Below are 23,196 nucleotides of genomic sequence, written 5' to 3'. Positions count from 1 at the left end.
TATATTGTATATCTAAGTGCATAACTAAAAAATATGCATCTACAAAAATAAAAAATTCTTATAATATGGAATGGAGGGAGAAAAAATTAAATGGAGGAGCTCTTAGTCAACTATAATAGGTTAGCTAATAACCCCACTAATAAAAAGTTATTACTCCCTTCGATTTCCAAAAGGACTCTTGGTTAAAGAATTTATTTGTAGTTAAATTTCTTGGTGTTTGTTACATTTGTTTTGAGGTTGTCTTAAGTTAAAATTTTAAACTTTAACTACAAATAAATTCTTTTAGAATGAGTTTGAAAAAATGAAAGTGATGTAAGTAGATTCACTGCGAAATGTAGTTTCATAAAAAAGTACATATCGACTATTTTTATAAATATTTTATAGCAAAAAAAAATGGTCAAAGTTGTTTTTTTGAGACCATCACTGTCCCAAAACGACATCCTTTAGGAAATTGAAAGGAGTAGTTTAGCTTCTTTTTTTCCTAGCATCTAACTATTAGTACTAATAGAGGTGACATTATCTTGTTTGTTATTTTAGGCCTTGTTTAGTTTTCAAAAAATTTTGCAAAATTTTTCAGATTTCCCGTCACATCGAATCTTTAGACGTATGCATGAAGTATTAAATATAGATGAAAATAAAAACTAATTGCACAGTTTGGTCGGAATTGACGAGACGAATCTTTTGAGCCTAGTTAGTTCATGATTGGACATTATTTATCAAATACAAATGAAAGTGCTACAGTGTCGATTTCCCAAAATTTTTTGGAACTAAACAAGACCTTAGCAACCTAGAGGTACTGGTTGCTCCTTCCCTTTTACGAAGGCGAGACTCTGAGTCAACGAACGCATGTGCACGGACGTGGTAGGTTGAGGAAATGATGTATGGTTAGTTGTTGATGACGATGATGATAGCAATTTTGTTAGGTCACCACGCGGCATTTATTTGCTACGACCAATGAGACACAACAAGGAAAATACGACGGCCGATTTGAAAAAAAAAAGAAAAAGAATAGAACAAACCGCAGTTCCAGTCCAGAGGGGTTAAAACGCAAATCACAATCTAGGTAAGATGCATGTAATACTGCGGGTTCCTGCTTGGACACAGAATATTTTTAGAGTATTTTTTGTAAAATAATATCTGAAATACTTTAGTTTTAAAGTGCCTGAAGTGTTAAGATGTGATAATTTTTATGGTTTTAACCCTCAAAAAATATTTCTTATGGTTTTGAAAACCATAGTATTACTAAAATTGTAGTCTTTTATTTAGAGTTCTATAAACTCCATGCATGATCTATTTTTTAAACCATGGTTTTGTACATCTATATGTTCTAAAAAGTAGTTTCTTGGTACTACGGTTTCTAAATACTACAACGTCCAAACAAAACCTAATTCTCCTTGCAATAAATTTGGTAAATGATAAGTTTTTTAGACAATGGAACCAGGTTCCGACCACTACACCTCCTGAAGGATATACGAAGCCAAATAATACATCATCGAGCACTTAGGCTCATATCATAGAGCATCGAATAAATCCAAACACAAAGAGACACAGAAGCAACAATAAAAATATGAAAGAACCATGACTATAATCTACAATTCTATTCCTAAACCTCCATTGAAACTTGGCAAAACACCTGCATGATTACAATCTCCAAAAGTCTACAACCAAACTTTTAAACTCACTTTTTTCTCCTTCCGCATTTACTATTTAGCAAGGACCACCACATGATCCAATAAGCTGTCCTGAAAACTACCTGTATGAACGTCAATATCGTTTCTTTTTAACCAAATTTTTTGAAAAAAATTTGGTTGAAAAGAAATAATATGATGTTCGTGCAGGTATTTTTTTGTCCAACATAAGGCTGCAACACCTAATAAATTTAGGATTGAGCATGGGCGAAACACCATTGAAAAGGAAATGACAAGTTAACGTGCCAAGTCTAAGAGTTAACTCAATTGGAGAGATCTCACATACAGTGAGGAATCTATCTAACCAACCGAGGTATATACACTCGAGCCTCGTAAGGTATATACACTCGAGCCTCGTAATACCCACCATCTTGTAGTTTTAGGGAACAATCCATATACATGGATGCAAACACATGCGTCCTACTAGATTTTTATTTAATTTTATTTGAAGCATGCACATCGCTGGAGAGTCTTCAGGATCTGCAGGCCTGCAGGATGGGAGCGGCTGTCTTGGCGTTGCTTCCTTGTCGCCATGGTGCAGTGTCTGTCTGCTTGGAATCAGTCCCTGCAGTCTCTCTAATAACAAAGCTAAGATAGCTGCAGTGTAACTGGCCTGACGTCTCTCCCTCCGAAAGCAACGACTTAACTGATCTGATGACCTGACCATGTGTCTGCTTCCCATGTTGGTGAGAAAATTAGGCATCATTTCATAGCATGCAATGCATGCAATAGTTGCTAGAGCTAGCTTTTCTTAATAATCCACCATCCATTCTCATGGTGCTGTGTCTAACGTACGTAGGTGTGGTGGTTCCTTTCCGGCAATCACAAGGAGTTGTTTCCAAGCACAAGCAAAGACACAAATAAAGAATCCTCTTAATGAAAAACGGATGAATGCCCTGATCGAGAAAAAAAAGGCACAAACGAAGACCATTGCAATTGCAAAAAAAAAAAAAAAGAGGTGTGTTTCTCTGAAAAAAGAAAAGAAAATAAAAGAAAGAGAGGCAAAAATGTTACTTTTGTTCGTCAGTGCATGCATTATTCGGGATATATATATGCTTGCTTGCAAGGTATAGTCAGTTCCAAAGACTCTAGTCATGAAACTTGCAAGACCGTACAGTGGTACGCAAAACGCGTTTACGGCGATATGGATATGGAAAATAGTAGCTAATTAATTTTTTTATTAGTAGCCCATATGTATAAAGTATGCACTCAATCATCCATTATTATGGTATACGATAATGGAACGAATAAAAGATATAAATGAATTTAACTCTAAGAATTTGTTTATATATTCAGCTACGCAAGGGAGGAGCTAGCTAGTATATATATTCAATTATTTCCTACAAAACTATTTATTAATTAACTTTAATTATCCATGCACTAAACCTAAATTTCAATCCACCGAATAATACATATATATCTAGTACGAGTAGTATATATCTATCTTCCTTTTTGACTGATTCCTCTCTCTCCTCTCTCTTTTAACAGTGGTGCATATGGCTTCTCACCAATCTTTTTCCAGTGGAAATCTACAGGAGGCCGACACCTTGACGTTGCTATCAGTATCAACCTAATGACAGCAGCTATAGAACAAACGAGGAACGAGTGCAGTGCGTGTCTGGCGGCCACATGCACCGTCATTATTCCTTTTTTTTTAAAAAAAACAAGTGAGAGGAATGCACTACAATTATTTTTTAATTGAGAGGAATATTGCACTATTATTCGTGCCCTGCATATATGCTCATAGGAAAACATGTGCTGCTTGAGATTATTGACCACCTCAGCTGCTGGCCCCACCTTAGCTCATCATCTCTAGCTCACCCTAAATATATGAGTTGTCAGTCACTAATGAAAAAAAGATTATGGAGTTACTAAAAAGATCATTTCAAACTTATAATCAATGATATATTAAATTGCAACAGTAATCACTGATTTTTAATTTATTTCTTGCCCAAAAAGATTTTTTGCATGATGTCAACTTCCTGTTTTTTTTTGCTCATGTCATGAATGCCTTGCAAGTTGCAAATACGTCCCTCCATCCAACTCTCCACCACCATTCCTTGTCAAACGCTATCTCCATAGTTCAAGACGCGTACTATTTTTTTTTTTTTTGCATTTGCATATATATAGGAGTAGTAGACCTTTGACCTTTTTTCTCTCTCCAAGAAGAAAAATCTTAGGTGTTAAGGGTTTGACAAACGAACCCATAACAAGCCATCAAAGTTGACACAGCTAAGCAATTCAATTGAATGAACCATTTTTTTATTTTTTCAGTCCTAAAAATGAATATTTATCACAAATCAATTCAAAAGTTTCAAGCCTTGCGATTAAATTCAAAATCTTTCATGCTGCTGACTAGAGTTTATCTACTCTATAAGTCTATATATCCCCTTGCTCTCTCTCTCTCTCTCTAGAAAATATCTGTTTCTCTCTCCTCTTTTGTTTTCACCAACCAACGTAATTTTCAGCATAATAATAAATAAAATATAAAAGAGGGGGCAGAGAGAGGAGGGGAAAAAAAAAATAAAACCACCAGAACAAAAAGGAAATCGACCAACTGACCAAGTGCTTGCCAAAAACCAAACAGAACAAGGACCAAAGCAAAAGGCCATCACTGACGGCAAGAGAGAGAGCGAGAGAGGAGGGAGATCTCCCGAGGGCCGACGTCTCGCGATTTCCGGCTGCAAGGTTCGGTTTTGATCCCAACCCCAGGCTCCCCACCCCCGATTCTCCCAGTCGCCCGCCGCTTCCGGCGGAGCAACCGGAGGAAAAGATCCCGATTTTCTTTTTCTCCAGTTGCAGTTCGTGGTGGGCGCCGCCTCCGTGTTGCGCGGTTCCGATTTGGCAGCTGCTGGGGTGAGGTGGGGAGCGCGTGCGGTGGGATTCCCGTTCGGATCTGCGGAGGGGGCGGCAGCTTTCCTGCTCCAATTCGGTCGGCCAGCAATGAGGGTCCTTGAATCTTGTTGATGTGCGCGGCCCAGATGCGGGAGGCGTACTGGGAGAAGGTTTCTTGAAATCTTCGTCTGGGCTTCGTGGAGTGGGATCGCCCCGTCGTCCTATGGGCTGTGTCAGTTCCAAGCAATTCCACGGCGGGGACGACCATGGGGACGGCAAGCCGCGTCGGCGGCCCTCGAGCAACTCGCTGAAGCGCCTGGTTAGTTACAGTTCCAGCAAGAGGCATGAGGAGCTGGAAGAGGAGGATGAGGAAGGGGCGCCTGTGCCAGCCACTTCGTCCTCAAGCGCCGCACGCCGCGTCGGGAACGACGCCAGCACGGCAAGGCTGATTCGGAAGCCTCCAGCACCTGTGGTCGAGGCTGTGCCAGCATTGCCAGAGGAGGCTGTCACTTTGGCGGTTGGTGCAGTTGATGCAGAGAGGGCGGTTGCTGCAGCGACTGGGAATAGGAAGCGGCCTCCGGTGGATGTACAAGTCAATGGTGTGGCGGAGCAAGAATCGAGGAGTGGTGGTCTTAGGCCGGAGGGGGAGGCCAAACCAAGGATCAGGGATGTGCCCAATGGCGTCCAGGGTGAGCATGTGGCGGCAGGGTGGCCAAGATGGCTCACAGAGGTCGCGGCAGAGGCGGTTCGTGGGTGGCAACCTCGGAGGGCTGAGTCTTTTGAGAAGTTGGATAAGGTTTGTAATTATGATGACCATTATTTTTGCGACAAATTTATCATCTTTTCTACTGTTTTTCTATTGGCTATCACTGGATCATATTATGAGTTATTGCCTATTGGGCATAACTGTTTTTAGGTTGTTTATGGCTTATGATATTTTGATAGGTGTTGGACAAAACATGTTTATAGGGTTCATAGAATTTTTGAAATTTCATTCTTGAGGGTTTGAACTAGTTAGAAAGAAAACAAATTGTAACACTAGAAATGTAGGCTTATGATATTTTTGTATGTTTATTTTATACCACCTGGTCACGCTATTCCAGTTCTGGCATAAAATGCATTACTAGCTCCAAAGTCTAGACAGACTAATACGTAGACAAACAAACATCCGCCATCTTGATCAATGCTGCTCCTACTACACGACAACTAAATTACCACGTTTAATACAACCGTTTTAGACTTCTTGTAACAGGATGCAACATTACAGAATTTAAGTTCTTTACAATTTGAATTAGTATCGAGTCACTGACCCTCTGTGACATTACTTTTCTCATTTTATCTTTAAATATTTCAGATAGGACAAGGTACATATAGCAGCGTTTATAAAGCACGTGATCTTGAAAATGGAAAAATTGTGGCTCTGAAGAAAGTTCGGTTTGCCAATATGGACCCTGAGAGTGTCCGATTTATGGCAAGGGAAATTCACATCTTAAGAAGGCTTGATCATCCAAATGTTATCAAACTTGAAGGTTTGGTGACGTCACGCATGTCAAGCAGCTTGTATCTTGTATTTGAATACATGGAGCATGACCTTGCAGGACTTGCAGCTACACCTGGCTTAAAATTCTCAGAACCTCAGGTTTACCCTCTAGATTTGTACTTTGGCTTTCCATTCGTATTGAGGTTTAAGTTCTCACTTCGAAAAATGCTCATTTCAGGTCAAGTGTTACATGCAACAGCTACTTTCTGGACTTGACCATTGTCATAACCGTGGTGTTTTGCATCGGGATATAAAGGGTGCAAATCTCCTACTTGACAATAATGGCATTCTTAAAATAGCAGATTTTGGTCTAGCTACATTCTTTAATCCCAACCAAAAACAACATTTGACAAGTCGTGTAGTAACATTGTGGTACCGACCTCCTGAGCTTTTGTTGGGTGCTACTAACTATGGTGCTGCTGTTGATCTATGGAGTGCCGGTTGCATTCTTGCTGAGTTGTTATCAGGGAAGCCTATCATGCCAGGACGAACTGAGGTACTGTTTGGCTATTCTTGCCGTGATCAAACTTGCAGATGGTGCACTATAGGAATAATGCAGTATTCTCTACCTGCCATAATCCTAACAATGCTATAATATTTCTGCAAATCTGTCATTTCTTCTTTTACACTATTTTTTTTAGAACATGGTGCATAAAAGGTTTAGGGGACGAATGCGAGTGAGTTCTTTTGAGTACTCGGCAGTTGGTACAGTGTAGGGTATTTTCAGTTATGAATCTAAAAATGTCAAGGAAAACAATATAATCTTTAGCTCAAGATACCTGTAGTTTATGCACTAAAACATCATTAGTGTTTTAATATGTGTATCAGACAACATATTCTTATTATTAACATGCATAAAGGTTGAGTGGCAATAGGCCTATTTTTACTTTCGCATTGACCAAAACCAGTTTGAAGTAAATAATATTATCTGTACCTTTTTATCTTCATGATAAATGGTTAATTTATTTACCATACATCCGTGTAGTTTTAGATTTTTGAACATCAATATGAATTTACAATGGTTTGTTCTTTTGTGTTCACTCAATCAGGTGGAACAGTTGCACAAGATTTTTAAGCTTTGTGGTTCACCATCAGAGGAGTTTTGGGCTAATTTGAAGTTATCCCGAGCTACCATATTCAAGCCTCAGCATCCGTACCGCCGATGCGTGAATGATGTATATAAGGACTTCCCTACTACTGCTTTAACACTTCTGGACCATCTACTTGCCGTAGAACCTGGGAATAGGGGTACCGCTGCATCTGCCCTTGACAGTGAAGTAAGTACTGACCCTTACATTTGTTCATCTGCATGTCTGGATCATGCGTGCTAAATTGGCCCTTCCATTTTTTGATCTTCATGTTTGGTGTATTGCCTGCACCGAGTTATCAAACTGTGATGCATAATGTACTTCTGCAGTGTTACCCAGTTGGCCTAACTCCCCCCTGTATTTATAGCTAGACTAGGACTTTTGCATTATCATAATTTCTTTCAACTTTTTTTCTGTGATTTTTCTTTCTTGTTTTTCTTTAAGTTGCAGCCTCCGTTGCCAGAAATGGCATATGAGATGCTAAAAGACTAAAACTGCTCCTAGCCTCCTCTTTTTTTTCTCGAGCATGCAGGAGAGCTGTGTATCTTTGTATTAAGAAGAAAAGGGGGCAATAGCCCTTACAGCGCACACCCACATTCCTAACCTCTTAGACAAACACACACGCCTTTTACTAAGACAGAAAACAACTTCACTTCAGCAAAATGATCCTACTGGCTATCTACAGGCTCAAGAGAAGGGATGGAGCTTCCCTGAGCCTTTGCAAGATTCCAGTAACGCTGTTCCTCACTTGCGCGTATCGTTGTATTAAGAAGAAAAGGGGGCAATAGCCCTTACAACGCACACCCACATTCCTAAGCTCGTAGACAAACACACACGCCTTTTATTAAGACAGAAAACGACTTCACTTCTACAAAATGATCCTACTGGCTATCTACAGGCTCAAGAGAAGGGATGGAGCTTCCCTGAGCCTTTGCAAGATTCCAGTAACGTTGTTCCTCACTTGAGAACAGCAATGCTTCAGCCACGTTAGGAGTACCATAAAAAACACATCGGTTGTGATGGTTCCAAATTGTCCATGCCCCAAGGATGATAAGCGAGTTGAGTCCTTTTTTGTGTGAACCATCCATTCTTGACTCTGCCTTGGCCCACCATTCATTGAAGGAGGGTTCATCCTGTAGTGGCGAAAGAGCCTGTATACCCACTCTTGGCAGCAAAAAACCAAAATTCTTGTGCAAACACACATGATACTAATAGATGATTGATAGTTTCTTCCTCTTCTCCTAGCCTCCTAGGTTTATGTGTTTCTTACATCCAAACATTGGTATGTATCTGGTTGTTCAATCCAGAAATACAAGTTTAGTGATATTGCTGTTAATTTGTTGTTTTCTTTTTTTAGTTCTTTACAACAAAGCCGTATGCCTGCGATCCATCAAGTCTCCCCAAATATCCCCCAAGCAAGGAATACGATGCTAAGCTTCGAGATGAAGAAGCTAGGAGGTGATTCCCTCTTGAAACCATGACATGCTAAGAATCTACATTACCAATGTTCTGTTCTCGACATTTCATATTCAATCTAAGTGCATGGCTTGTTTATAGGCAAAGAGCAGCTGCTAAAGGACAGGAAGCTGAAGCTGGACGGAGGAAGCAACTTCCTGCACCCGATGGCAATAATGGATTGCAGGTACTGGGATTCACTTGAAATATCAAGGTCTTTTACATTCTTGTTCTTTTTTTGCTGGTGCCAAAATGGTAACAGTATTTGGTTTTTGAAATATTGCTGGGAGATTATTGAATTATTGAAGTACCACATGTTAGGAGTTCCATGAATCTTACTGAACACATGATTCATTACTGTAATTAGCTGTCTACATAACCATCCAAGTATTCGTTTGGAAGTTGGTATGGATCTACAATGCATAGATTCTACATATTCAATTCCAGAACGAAATATATCATGTATATCAACTAATGTCCTGCTGTTTCTTGTTACTGAATATTTTGTGTTCCATGACTTCACAGCACCGCCGAGTTCAGGTGAATCCCAAAAGCAGCAGTTACAAGTTCACTCCAAAGGAGGATGCTGTTTCTGGATTTCCAATTGATCCGCCCGCAAGAGCTGCAGACAATGGTTACCCTCAGCGTGTTCCTTTGATGCAAGCTGGCCGTTCTTCCTCCACTCTGGGCAGATCAAGTGGAATGGATCCAAAGGCCCAAAGATTTCACACCTCCCAAATTATTACTGCTGAGATGTCCAACCAATCTACTGCATCTGGGCAGCGAGGCAATGCTCCTAAGATGTCTAACCTTGGGGAAAGTGCCAGGAGACAATATTTGAGAGAGCATCGGTCCAGTTCAAGATACAGTCAGCTCACTGCTGCTGACCCTTCTGACAGAGCTGAATGGAATCATCAATTCCAAGAAAGACCATCGTCTTCCCATCGGAAGGATGATGCTGCAGCAAACAAAGAGCCTACAGTGGTGAGTTTTGAACATCCACAGCTGTTTATTTATTTTTTTTGTCTAAATGTCTTCATAAAGCAGTCTTTGGCCATTGCATAACATGGTTTTATTCCTCCATTCCTATATGCTGTTGACTCTTATAGAGGTCAATATAGATGCCTCTATGTCATTCTATAGAATGCAATTGAGAATGGTTGCACATGAGTGTGTTCGTCACACACTGCCAAAGTATAGGAATCAGGTTATTGGTGCCATATGATGAGAAATTTTCTCCTTGTTCAGGTGAATGGCACAAAGAAGAACAGAATCCACTATTCGGGACCATTGATGCCTCCTGGAGTGAACATGGATGAGATTCTTAGAGAGCATGAGCGACAGATCCAACAAGCGGTGCGAAGAGCCCGCCTTGACAAGGGAAAGGGAAAGCACAACGGTGAGAGAGACCAGTCAGAGGCACTGCTGTATACTACCGGGAATATCAGGGCTGATCGCTAATAAAGATCAGTTTGGTGTCGACCCCCGAGTTGAGCAATCATCAAAAGCATAGAAAATAGCATTGAATCCTTTCTATTTTTCCGTCCCCCCCTCAAGTGGAGAGGTTTTTGTTTTGCCAGAAACTCCACTGCTGATGCGGTTTGGTACCCAGGAGGCCAGGAGGGCAGCTGCCAAAAGAAAACCTGTTCCTGTAGAGATTTACCGCCTGAGTTTAGCATAGGCTGTCTGAAATATTTTCTGAAGATTTGTTGGTTATCCATAGTCGTCAATTGTATATCTCCAGAGTACTCTCCCCAAAAATGAAAATTGATCCATACACTTGTTTTGGCATATGACAAGATGAATACAGATCAAAATACAGGCCATTGCTATCCTCTGAACTCAGACGTTGTGATTCTGAATGTACTGATGCCTGAGTGATGTGTTTTATCCAGTTTGGATTCCTCTGGCGCGTCCAAAAACCAAAGCTGGATGGTTTTTCTTGAAAATCATCCTGGTTTCATTGACAGGGCATTGACATGCACTTGTGGCATTGGATCTCTCGCTGTCCCTTACTTGTTCAGAGCTTCTGTTTTGCTTTTCCAGGGTTTAACACGGGGAGGACAGTTCCCCAGCTGATTCATTGCGTTGACCGTGGCTACATCAGCGGGGCGTGTTGCTGGAGGTATTCTCTTGAGGTGGAGAGGGACCGTATGCCTGTGCATGTTGAAAAACATCGCTGTACAGGCAGTATACAGCCAGCTGAAGAACTGAAATTACCCGACAGCAGGGTTCAACGTGCTGCGAAAAATGCACTATATGTTTTTGAAAAAGCAATTTCAGATTCCACTCGTTTGGTTAGTGTTCTGCATTTTTGGTAGCAGAAACGTTATTCATAAACCGAACCCAACATATATTTATTTAAGTATTTCTTTGATCCTCATTCCACGGAATCATGCATCTTTTCCACCAACACACATCTGCGGCAGCACGATGTTTAGACACATTCATGTAGCATTAAATATAGATAAAAAATAACTAATTGTACAGTTTGCATGTATTTTGCCATGATTGGATATTATTTTCTATAGTTACAAAATGTACTACAAAAACTTTTCTTTTCGCGAACTAAACAAGGCTGACGAGCTACAAGATCACGAGAGTTATAGAGGAATGGATAACTTCCAAACCCCTGGAGAGGAAGTAAGCGTGATGCTCCTAAATGTGCCAAACACACACTCCCTCAGAATTGCAAAATCGAACCGAAATGAATGTATATTGCACGACTACAGTAACATTTATGATATAATATATATGTTTATCCTCAATGTATGTTTCGATGGTTCAAGAAACAAAGCATGTTTAATCTAAACTTAAAACGAAACAATTATACACTGCACGATTTATAGTGACTTCTGCCATGAGAGTGAAGCTGCAGGGCTACAGAACAGTCAACTTGACTGAAGCTGGAACTCTATCTTCTATGTGTGTTCTGATAGCCAAGAGCCCTCTATCAGCTGTCCTGAGAGTGCACTTTCCATATATTTGTAGATGGCACTTATGATTACCATGATTGGTGTTCAGTGCAAGACATTCAAGTGACACCGCATTCTTGAGAATGTAGAATGTTAGTTCAACCAAGCTCTTCTCAGAGCTGAATTGACTGATCTTAACGCTCTTCAGGCAGTCATGTCGGTGTTCAGGCATGTGCCTCAGATGTGAGGCATTTGCAAGAATCGAATTTTCATGCTCCATACAACATGGAGTCGCCTGAAGGTGAAAAGGATAATATGATTGAATTAAGTGGACCAAGAGAGGCATCAGATATGTTTGCACAAGATGAATGAATGAAAGAACGTCTTACATTTAGTATCAAAGTCTCCAAGGAAGGAGACGCATCAAGGAAAGAAACCAGGTTGAAATAGTCATATGGCACGAGAAAGGGCTTCGTCCTTCCTGATGCCGATGGCAAATGAACGGTCAGGTGCTTGAGGAAGAGGAATTTGGTAGGCAGCATTGGCGTATTGAGAAACTGCACAATAATATGCCATGTCTCAGATTCATTATACACAAGATGACTAGTGTATTGGTGTTTATCACTAGGCTACAACACCTTAAATTTAGAGAATATACCTCAATTGGTGATCCTATGACAAGAGCTTCAAGATTTGGCATAATGGAGGGCAGTTCGGTACGAGCATAATAGACAGCATTTGGACCATCCATGTCCATCTTCTTCATTTGCAATGTTTCCCCAAGTGAGAAACCTGTGAATCCTCTATAGAGGAAACTAGAGAGGTTTGGAGCCTTGCTCTCTATCGCTGTCAGATTGAGGCATAGACAAACACGAAGGCTGGTAAGCTGCTGCAGGGCACGAGATATCTTCAGCCTTACTATATCTGGACAAAGAGTGAGCTCCAACTGCTCCAAAGCAAGAGAGTTGGAAAGAAGGCACTCTAGCTCATCCCCATTAATGCTCACAGAGCACAGGCACAAACTTGTTAGGCTTCTGATCGGGCCAAGTTCAGCTGTGGGATGGAGGCCACAACAATGAAGTTTAAGGTATCGAATTGAGTTCCGAATCCCATCAGATAAAAATGAGCATGGGAAGTTGTACTGTGTCTTGGTGCCACGCACCATGAGAGTGAGTTCTTCGATCCCTGGTTTAACAGCAATCTGAAGCCAACTGTCGAGATAACGACTGATATCATCGACTTCACAGATGTAACTGCAATCAAGCTTGAATATTTTCACGCCAATGCCAGAGTGGTTCCTGATAATGGTGTCAATTTCACAGCAGAAGTTGATGCGACACACACTCGGCTTCAAGCCAATCATATCTTCATTGAAGATGAGATGTGGACGACCTCTCCAGGAACGTAGAAAGGCATGAGACACGCAAGCAGCACGAGCAGCTTCACGAATTGGCATTAGGCAATGTATATAGCCCAAGATATCCTGCATGCACAAAACACAGGATAAAATTATTCTATATATGGTGGTTGTAATTTGTAAAGCTAAATTGTGATCTTCTTTACATTCTTTCTGTCCTTTTTTGTTTCTTGAATTCTGTTGCTTGAACGCATCTTTTTCTTCTATTAATCAGTAGGGGGCTACCCCTCCTGTTTCCTCTTTTTTTGTGTGTGTAAAGCTAAATTCTTACTTCGACCAGAGAAACAAAGCAGTAGAATCACACAGGGTAATGGTTTCACAAGGAGTGATGCAATGCATTTAGATGGTGTAGTAGAAGCCTAGAAGGTGGTTACTGTACATGTGAATTCAGCACTGTCTAAAGAAGTTTTCCTGAACAGTGTCATTAAAGCCCAATTACAGGTATAAAACTCATGCCTGATAATTCTTCGCTACTGCAACAGTTAGGAAATGACTATATGCCCTATACATTACAGGATTATAAAAGATCTGATCTCTTTTTGTAAATTCGAATAATACTGGAACCTTGGGCATATAATGCTGGTATAGTGCCAACAATAATTTGTGCAGTTAGGTCAATAGGCCATATATTGTGCTCGGAATATAAGCCTTCCATCAACAGTATCAGTATTTCATAAGGCACCGTACCTCTGGAAGTTGAGGGATTGATTGTCTCCTTACTTTGGCAGCCTGAGAATCGCCATCTCGTTGACAGCGTGAGCCCTTTCTTCTTTTCTTGCGTTCAGAAAAAGAGCCCTGCTTTCTTCTTTTTGAAGGAAAAGAGCCCTTTGTTTTAGTAGGCTCTGAAGAATCCATCTGCAGTTCGACACGCACAATGACGAGTTGTTATATCGTTAGAAGGAAAAATTAAACGAGCTCAAGGAGAAAATCATGCATGCAACAATCGCTTGAAATCTGCACCCAGAATTCTTCGATTTTCCAAGAGCCATGCAAATAATGGAGATAGGGCAACACAGCAACCTTGTTCTCTACCAAATTGAAGCGACAATTCTGTAGAAACCAACTCGAATAAAATCAATGAGCGACGCTAACAAGATACCACGCTGCACTCGTTGTTCTTTAAGAATGAATCGAAGAGAACAAGGATGCGGCGGAGGTGTAGATGAGACTGAGAAACCTTTGCTTTCCTTTCCTTAATTTGCTTTACACTTATAGGCCTTGGGCTTGGATCAGCTTTCATTTACCCGTGGGCGGTTGGGTCTTGGGCTCGGATCTGCAATCGCTCCTCCATTTATAGTTTTTGTTGTTTCTCAACAAAAAATAGTTTTTGTTTGGATGATTTCAATAATTCAAATTTTTAAAAAAAAATCTTACATCAAAACTGATCTATCTGCAACACAGAAAAGGCAAATAACTGTCGAAATAAAATGATTTGTACAAATTATATGTGGTCAAAACAGCTGACGGCTACAATTTTGCATGGCAATTTTTTTTTTGAGTTCAGTTTGGCCCTCATGGCCTTTCATTAACAAACCTAGACTCGACGAAATTGCGAGCCGCAAGATTGTTTACAAATTCCAGGAGGGGATCATCCCATACTAAGGATTGACCCTTGCATGCCATTGAAACACATGTAAGTTGTAATTTTGTACATACGCATTGTGCTCGTTTATACATTGGGTATATAGCTCTAGAAAAGAACAAATGGACTCGAAGCTCAGAGACCTCAACGTTTTCTTATTGCTGAGAACTTTGCTAAGCCGTATTCCGTCTCTCTTGGGGTCAGATTAGAACTTCGTAACGAATCTTTGGGGGGTAAACAACTTTAAATTAGAATTTGTCAGCTACAATGCTGCAAATCACATCAAGTAAATTTCATATAAAGATTGTTTCAATTGAGATAATATGAGAAAGTTGCAATTTCAAGTCACTCGTCAATGGGCTAATGATAACCGGAAGGAATTGTATGCTTGAACTATATAAATTTTTTTTTAAAGAAGTTGCTTCATATGATTTGCCAAAAACATATTTCACCATTTCAATAATCCTTAAAATTGAATTAATAATCATAATTTAGGCATAAATTAATTAAGCTATTATGGTTGTATATGAAATATATTTATATAATATTGTCCGCAATACGAGAGAGATATTATAGTGTTGTATTTGTATCGTATGGGAGCAAGTTTAAGAGTATGTTATAAGTTACAAAGTAGAATCATAACATGGTGACTTATAGAATCTATCTGAATCTCCCACGCTATGAATTTGAAATAACGTTATATGTGAACTTTGTAAAGTCATGGAATGTCAAATTCTAAGCTAAATAACAAAGTCTATTAAGTAGTTTCTAGTTCCCCCAACGAAAGGATCCAAATGGCCCATAAGTAAAATATTCTATTGTTGCCCTTAGGTTGGAGAAAATATAATTTGGTGTTGGATACTATTTTGTGCATTCGCACAAAACAAATATTTGTACATTTAGTCAATCTACGATTATTTTTGCATAAATAAAAGACAAATAAAAATCCAGATTTCTCAAGCAGAAGTGCAGAACTGAAAACATGTCCGTAATGGGCCAGCCCAAAAACTGAAAACATGAGGCGTGCAGAACTTGATGGCCCGCCTCGTTGGCTGGCGTGAGCCGAGTACCCATACTAGCCGTCTTGGCGCGCCGAGACCGAGAGCCCCAGACGGCAGAGCCCACGGCCTTCCCTGCCCCTGTCCCAATTCTCCCGCCGCCCGCCTCCCTCTCCGCCGCCGGCGAGGTGTGATGCCACGAAGGCGGCGGAGGCGCCGCCCCTTTGATGCGCCCACGGCCGCCTCATCGCGGCGCGCTGTCCAAGCACCACCTCCTCCGCATCCGCCGCTGCCTGCCACCCGTTTGGCTTAATGCCGCCCCCGCTCAGGACCCGTCCCAGCCGCAGCCGCCGCCACCGGCCTCCTACTTCTGCCCCGCGTCCCTCTCATCACTCATACGCTCCTGCACGTCCCAGCGCGCCCGTCGCCCCGGCGATCAGGCGCACGCGCGCGCCGTCGCGCTCGGTTTCGGCGCGCACCCCTCGGTGCTCCCCAGGCTCGTCACCTTCTACATCACGCTCGGCGACCTCACCGCGGCGCGAGCCGCCGTCGAGCGGGCGGAGGGAAAGGCGCGGGCGTTCCCGTGGAACCTGCTCATCTGGGGGTATGCCGACCGTGAGCAATGGGACGACGTGGTCCTCGCGTACCGCAGGATGCTGGCGCTGGGCGTGGCCGCCGACAGGTTCACGTACCCGTCGGTTCTGCGCGCTTGCGGCGAGCTACGGGATGCCTCTGTTGGCCGGGAGATTGAGCAGCGTGTTCGGTCGTGGGGATATGGTCTGGACATGTATGTTTGGAACGCTCTGGTGGGGATGTACGCCAAGTGCGAGGAGATGGAGGACGCACGCAGGGTGTTTGATGGAATGCCTGCGCGTGATGTTGTCAGCTGGAATGCCATGGTGTCTGGGTATGCGTCGGCTGGTATGTGGGGCGAGGCGTTTGACCTGCTCCAGTGGTTTCCTGGGGCAAACATTGTCACCTGGAATGCGGTTGCGGCAGGAAATTTGAAGGCGGGGAATGACAGTGAGGTGATTAGGTTGTTGTCACAAATGAGGAGCTTCCATGGTCCGGGGCTGGATTCTGTGACTGTTGTGATTGGCCTCAGGGCATGTGCTAGGAGTGGGTATCTGAAGATTGGCAAGGAGTTGCATGCTGTGTCTATTCGTCTGCGCTTTGATAGGCTTGAGCACGTGGAGAGTTCACTGATCACTATGTACTCCAGATGCCAGAGGATGAGCTCTGCATATCGCCTATTCAGAACATGCTCAACTCAGAGCGTGGTAATATGGAATTCATTGCTAGCAGGATTTGGATTCATGGACCAGGTTGAGGAAGCTATTTTGCTGTTCAGAGAGATGATTTATTCCTCTGTCTTTCCAAATGATGTTACTGTGTTAACTATGCTTTCACTTAGTGCGCGTTTTGGACACCTCTGTCATGGAAGGGAGATGCACTGCTACATTATCAAGCATGGACTTGGTGCCTCTAACATACTGCAGAACTCACTTGTCGATATGTACTCAAAATCTAGACAGATGGCAGCTGCACAGAGAGTGTTTGACCAGATGCAATGTCAAGACAGGCACGCATATACTTCATTGATTTTGGGCTATGGAATGCAAAGAGAAGGGCATCTATCACTGAAGCTCTTTGATGAAATGATCGCCAACAATATCAAGGTGGACCATGTAACTATGGTTGCTGTTCTTTCAGCCTGCAGCCACTCTGGGCTGGTAACTCAAGGGCAGCTACGATTTGCTGAGATGTTTGATGTGTTTTGCATTGCACCAAGGGTGGAGCATTTTTCTTGCATGGTTGATTTGTACTGCCGTGAGGGTTTGCTGAGTATGGCTGAGGAGATAATTAACAAGATGCCACTGCAGCCAACTGCCGCGATGTTGGCAACTCTAATCGAGGCTTGCAGGATCCATGGCAAAACAGAAATTGGGGATCGAGCTGCAAAGAGGCTGCTGGCAATGAGGACAAATAACCCGGGTCACTACAAATCGATTGCAAACATGTATATATCAGCAAAACGCTGGCCAGAACTAGCTAAGCTTAGATCATTAATGAGCGTCATGGAGCTAAATATGATTCCAACTCGTTCCTTACTGGAGTCAGAATATGACATATGTCCAGTCGAACAAGATTATTGCTTAAACCGCAGTCTGCATGGAGGCTTGTCTTATGACATGACAGATACTGATTTCTCTAGTAGCGAGGAAGTGAAATGCAATGAAGCTTTTGGTGGGTAACAGTAAAGCTGGAATCCAATAGGCTATTTTGGGATCATGACTTTCATTTTAAGCAAATATCTTAACAGCTTGTGTTCTTCGCATCATGGAAGAGGTAATATGTTTTTCTTGCTTTCATGCTACTTTCTGGTACACGTGCTCGCTTTTGTGGTTTGAACTACCTATAACGGGAACTGGGACCCAAATTGCTCTTTGCGCTGGAAATCTACGGCTCGAGGCATTTGCCACGAGTGTGGGCGAGGGGAGAGGAAGAGATAAGGCGGCGGGCGGACCTCGAGCTCCGCTTGGCTGCTCCTCTGCTAGAGTCCACCGGCCGGCCGCCCCTGCCGCGGAGCCGCCCCTGCATCTCCGCTTGGCCGTCCGCACCTGTCGTGGAGCAGCTCCTGCATCTCCGCCGCTGCAGCCATCGGCCGTCCGCAGTCCGCATCCGCACGTAACGCAGTCGCCTGCCCGCACCTGCCTGTCTGCCCGCTTCGAGTCCCCGCTGTCGCCCATCCGCACCTGCCCGTCTCCCTAGCAAGTGTGTACGCCCCCTGCTGCTGCCTCTGTTTTGGTCCCCTAAATCTCGCAGCCCCGTGCCGCCTCCTGTGTTCTGGGTCGTGTACTCTTCTCTGAGTATTGCTGTGAGTATTGACCTGTTACATACTCACATACGGAGGAGACTAATGTCTGCTTGTGCTTGGGTTGTTATTTTCTTAGACCTTTACAAACAACACACATCACAAGGATCTTTCTTTGTTTAGTACTCAATTCATCCCAAATTATAAGATGTTTGACTAGTTTGACTCACTTGTCTTGTTCAAAAATTTGTGCAAAATATCACTTCTTTTGTCGTGGCTTGGTTTATTAATAAAAGTTCTTCAAGAATGATTTAAATTTGACTATGTTTGTATAAATTTTTTGAATAAGACGAGTGGTCAAACTTGGGGTCAAAAAAGTGAAACCTCCTATAATTTGGGATGGAGGGAGTATAATATCTGCTTGGTTCTTTCTTTAGTCTTTACACTTTTACATAACACAAGTAGAAGGTGCTTCCTTTGATTAGTATGATAATTACTGATTAGTAGTGCTCTCTTAGCTATACTAGTATTCTGCTGAGCTCAAGAATTGGGAAAAAAGTATGTATGTGCTGCACTAGTATCTAAAAAGTAAGTAAGTATGGTTTCATCACCTAGAACTGCTAGCTGCCTAGAGCAAATTTTTTTCCTTTCTTTTTTTGTTTCTTGATTCCTGTACTTGTACTTCTTCTTCTCCTTGTTCCAGAACTCTTGTTTTTCTTTAATAATAATAATTATTATACTGTAGGGGGTAAAACCCCTCCAGATTCTTCAAAAAAAAAAAAATTCTAGCCTACACAACGCCTTCATGGAGCCCATATTGTGCGTATGGCGTCGCCTAGGTGTCCGCCCGCCATAAACGCCTATGCGTTGTGAGGGGGTAGGGCGCCACACCTTGCCACAACACCTCAAAAACCATGCTTTCAGCTACAATTTTCTGAATTGGCACTTTGGATTCTTTTTTCCCAGGTTCTTTTACATCTGTTATTGATTTGATTCTGTGGTATTTTGTCTCACTTACCAAGATGTTAAAGAAGATAGTTTACCTCTTGTAGTCTCGTGCTAAGTAGTAGAGCCATTGGACTGAAACATTGTGCCCTTTCTTTTCTCGAAAGGGACTCAATCTTAGCAATTTATGTTTCAAGTTCTTACTAACCTGAGGATAATTTTGGCGTCTGATGCACTGATTTCTCTTTGTTTGATTGTTCTTTTAACAGAGGACCTTGCATTGCCACATATACATACTTCCAGTACTGCCTTCAAACACGACCACAAACAATTTGGCACGGTAATACAAAAATTTGCATACTATTGTCATTTGACGCTGTTCTTTTACTGTTTCTGCACTTATGTGATTCATCATGGTCATTGCAATTTCAGAACCAGTCTACCACCTCTGTTGCCTCAGCAGCAGCTGGCCAACCTCTGAATTGCATGAATGAAGGACAGCTCTGGTAAATTTGTTCAATCATTTATAAAAGCTGATTATATTTTTACTGGAGCATATCAGCATAAGCAAACTTCAAATTTTTGTTTTTCATTTGATTTGAGGCTGTTGTAACTTGTAAGATAATCTGTTGCTGGGCTCTTGTATTTTGCTGCAGAAGTTGGCAATATGTCAATTCCTTGCTATCCTTTTCTTCTCCCCTCTCTACTGCAGCTGGTATGGGCGTATGGCAATAGGCCACTAAGTCAAGGCTGATGTAAGCCATGTGGAGTGGTTGAGGCTGATCTCTACCTTGTAGTTGTTCAGCTACTACTCCTAGATGTATATACTCGATGGAATGGAACAGAGAGAAGACTATTCAGTTGCTGCACTTGGCCGTGTGTGCTCTGTTCTCACCCCTCTTCTTCCTAGCCTATAACCAGTGTGTGTGTGTGTGTGGGGGGGGGGGGGGGGTGTTGAAGCTGCTGGTCAACTGTGCAGGGAGGCTGCCAACAGCCGCCAAGTGTAAGGCGTGTTCGCTATCTCAGTAGTTTGTTTTGGACACGGGGCTGTTGTTAGTTGATCTTTTTTCTGGCCTCTAGCGCTTATCCCACAATGTCTGTGTTTATTTTTCTTTGTCCTTTTCATGTATCCGTTGATTACTGTGTTTGTATAGTTTCTTGGTATTGAATCTTTATTTCCATTATATTATGCAAATATACAGTAGCTCATAAACTATATTAATAAAATAGTGATACTACTCTATTAGACCTTCATGGAAAAGGATGGAGATGGACTGACTTAGAAAGACCCACATATGTTTTTTCATGGGAAATTTGGGACATCAAGTATGTTGGAATTTTTCTGTCAATGTGGAGTTGAAAAAAACAACACATTATGTCTTTGAATCTTCTCCTTTGGAGAGAACCAAACTAACAATGGTGATTGCTTCCATTTTCAGAAAAGTATGTATCAGGCCATGCTTTGCATATCACCGGAGTATCAGATACGCCAATAAAGCAGCGTTCGGTTGGGCACACTTAAGTGGGCGTCTCAGATTATAAGCTGTCTACTCAGCAGCCTGGAGCAGCAACTGGCAACCATAATGACAAAAATGGAAGGCTCTACTGGCAGTGTCCAAATCGTGTCTAGGCGTTTGGTCCAGCCAGAGTCAGGAAGCTCACCGAACATGGTGCCATCAGAGGCAGAAATCATTCACTTGACTCCATGGGATCTCGCGTTGATCACAGTGGACCACATCCAGAAGGGGATCCTCCTGCCCAAGCCTGAGACAGGAGGCGGACAGCTCGTTGATGACCTTGCTTCGTCCTTCGCTAGGGCGCTGGGCCGTTTCTACCCACTGGCTGGCCGTCTCACTGCCTCAGAGATCACGGACGGTGTTTCAAGTCCAAGCCTCGCCATCTCTCTCTGCTGCAATGGTGAAGGTGCCGAGTTCATTCATGCCGTGGCTCCTGAGGTCACTGTGAGCCAGATAACCACCCCACTGTACATCCCGTCAGTCATGTGGTCCTTCTTCCCGCTGAACAGGCTGCTGAATGTGGAAGCTGTTGTGAGCTCCCTCCCTGTGCTGGCCGCACAGGTCACTGAGCTCGCAGATGGCATCTTTATTGCAATGTCGCTCAACCATGGCGTCGCCGATGGGGCTACATTCTGGCTCTTCTTCAACACCTGGTCAGAGATAAACCGGCGTAGCAGCAGTGGAGGTGAAGGGTACAAGCTGTCCACACCGCCGCCTGTGTTGGACAGATGGTTCCTCGACACCTGTCCAGTGCCAGTCCCTCTACCCTTCGGCAAGCTGGAGGACATCGTCCAGCGACCTGAGTACTCGCCGGTGCAAGAATGTTTCTTCCACTTCTCTGCGGAGAGCATAAAGAGGCTCAAGACGAAGGCAAATGCCGAGATGGCGGGAACTGCGACGGCCACCATCTCCTCGCTGCAGTCCCTGCTCGCTCACCTTTGGCGAGCTGTGTGCCGAGCCCGGGGGCTCGCACCACACCTGGAGACCACGTACAAGCTTGCCATTGGATGCCGCGCTCGGGTGAAGAGTATACCACAAGAGTACATGGGCAACGCTGTGGTACTTGATGTCGCAAAATCCACTGTCAGCGACGTCCTCGACAAAGGGCTCGGCTGGGCGGCGTGGCTCCTGAACCGCGTCGTGGCGTCGTTCGACGAGGCGAAGGTGAGGAACAATCTCGCCTGTTGGGCCCAGAAGCCGAACCTGTTGTATGCAAAACCCTCCAGGAACCGTCCGCATACCGTGACCGGGAGCTCGCCACGGTTCGACGTGTACGGTAATGACTTTGGATGGGGCCGGCCGTTGGCCGTCCGGAGCGGCGCTGGGAACAAGGTGGATGGGAAGGTGACCGTGTACGAGGGACGCGACGGCGGAGGCAGCATGGCCTTGGAGGTGTGCCTGTCTCCTGAGGCACTCAGCAGGCTAATCGCCGATGAGGAGTTCATGGAGGCCGTGAGCACCGTGTGAAGGCGTGGTGCCTCGTCGTCGACGGATGATGCCTGCTGGTGGTAGTGCGCACCATATGCACTCTTCTACTGCTTAGTGCTTCTTAAATAATTGTTGTATTCATTGATTCGATAACTAATTTATCTTTTTTCTGCATGCTTTGTTGAAAGAACTCGATGCTTCTTGCTGTAATATACGAAGTCAGGTGCTGTTGTTCTAACTATTTTTGTAAAAAAAAATGCTGTTATAGATATAAACTCATGTTTAATACCTATCCTTGTGCTCTCCTTTATGTTTATTTTGTAACACAAATACGAATATAGATGCTATGTAATCTCTAATCCGGCTATACTAAATTTATCAATCACTTCGTAGTTTTTTCCATCCGTATCATACACATGTCTTCCATTTCCGTATGCAAACATACACTTAGTAAAAAATGTTAGGTTATGGTGGCTCTTTTGCTTAATGATCGTTATAGCAGAGTCTGGAAATCACACTCTGAACACAATGTAAACATTCAGAATTATCATTACATTGGTCTTGTAGCTCACGTAGGCTTGGCTTTGCTGATCCATAACATATATAAGCTTTATGCTTCAGGAGTCGTTACTGTAGTCACAGACTCGGTTCTTTTAGGCCTGATTTAGATCCAAAATGTTTTTGGATTTTGACAAAATATTTTTGGATTTTGACACTGTAACACTTTTATTTATACTCCTATTTGACAATTATTGTTCAACCATAAACTAACTAGGCTTAAAAGATTCGTCTCGCAAATTACGGAAAACTATGCAATTAGTTTTTTCTATCTATATTTAATGCTCTATGCATGTGTCATAAGATTTATTGTGATAGGAAGGTGGAAAAGTTTTTGGATTTTGCGCTCTAAACAAGGCCTTACCACAGAAAGAAATACAAAATGTTACATTGCATTTCGATTTAGAGACGCTGG

The 23,196-nt window shown here is 42.8% G+C and overlaps 3 protein-coding genes across 3 annotated transcripts; 2 read left to right on the top strand and 1 right to left on the bottom strand.

The window, feature by feature from the left end:
• LOC8068552 lies at window positions 4,209-21,022 on the top strand. The gene is made up of 12 exons (XM_002444864.2): window positions 4,209-5,319; window positions 5,878-6,162; window positions 6,242-6,559; window positions 7,113-7,340; window positions 8,509-8,609; window positions 8,709-8,793; window positions 9,132-9,590; window positions 9,855-10,048; window positions 16,009-17,867; window positions 19,548-19,618; window positions 19,711-19,784; window positions 20,718-21,022. Exons 1-9 carry the CDS (start codon window positions 4,747-4,749, stop codon window positions 17,771-17,773), a joined length of 4,008 nt encoding a protein of 1,335 aa, XP_002444909.2. The 5' UTR covers window positions 4,209-4,746; the 3' UTR covers window positions 17,774-17,867; window positions 19,548-19,618; window positions 19,711-19,784; window positions 20,718-21,022.
• LOC8068553 lies at window positions 11,323-18,292 on the bottom strand. The gene is made up of 5 exons (XM_002443697.2): window positions 18,046-18,292; window positions 13,626-13,793; window positions 12,180-13,004; window positions 11,911-12,078; window positions 11,323-11,816 (listed from the first exon to the last, which is right to left on the bottom strand). The coding sequence occupies exons 2-5, from the start codon at window positions 13,791-13,793 to the stop codon at window positions 11,487-11,489; spliced, it is 1,491 nt and encodes a 496-aa protein (XP_002443742.1). The 5' UTR covers window positions 18,046-18,292; the 3' UTR covers window positions 11,323-11,486.
• LOC110436981 (uncharacterized acetyltransferase At3g50280-like) lies at window positions 20,946-22,262 on the top strand. Its single transcript, XM_021464876.1, has one exon. The coding sequence runs from the start codon at window positions 20,946-20,948 to the stop codon at window positions 22,260-22,262; it is 1,317 nt and encodes a 438-aa protein (XP_021320551.1).

The sequence above is a fragment of the Sorghum bicolor genome, chromosome 7, assembly GCF_000003195.3.
Source record: "Sorghum bicolor cultivar BTx623 chromosome 7, Sorghum_bicolor_NCBIv3, whole genome shotgun sequence".
Lineage (NCBI taxonomy): Eukaryota > Viridiplantae > Streptophyta > Magnoliopsida > Poales > Poaceae > Sorghum > Sorghum bicolor.
The sequence above is the reverse complement of the archived record's forward strand: the minus strand, read 5'-3'. Positions and strand labels throughout refer to the sequence as shown.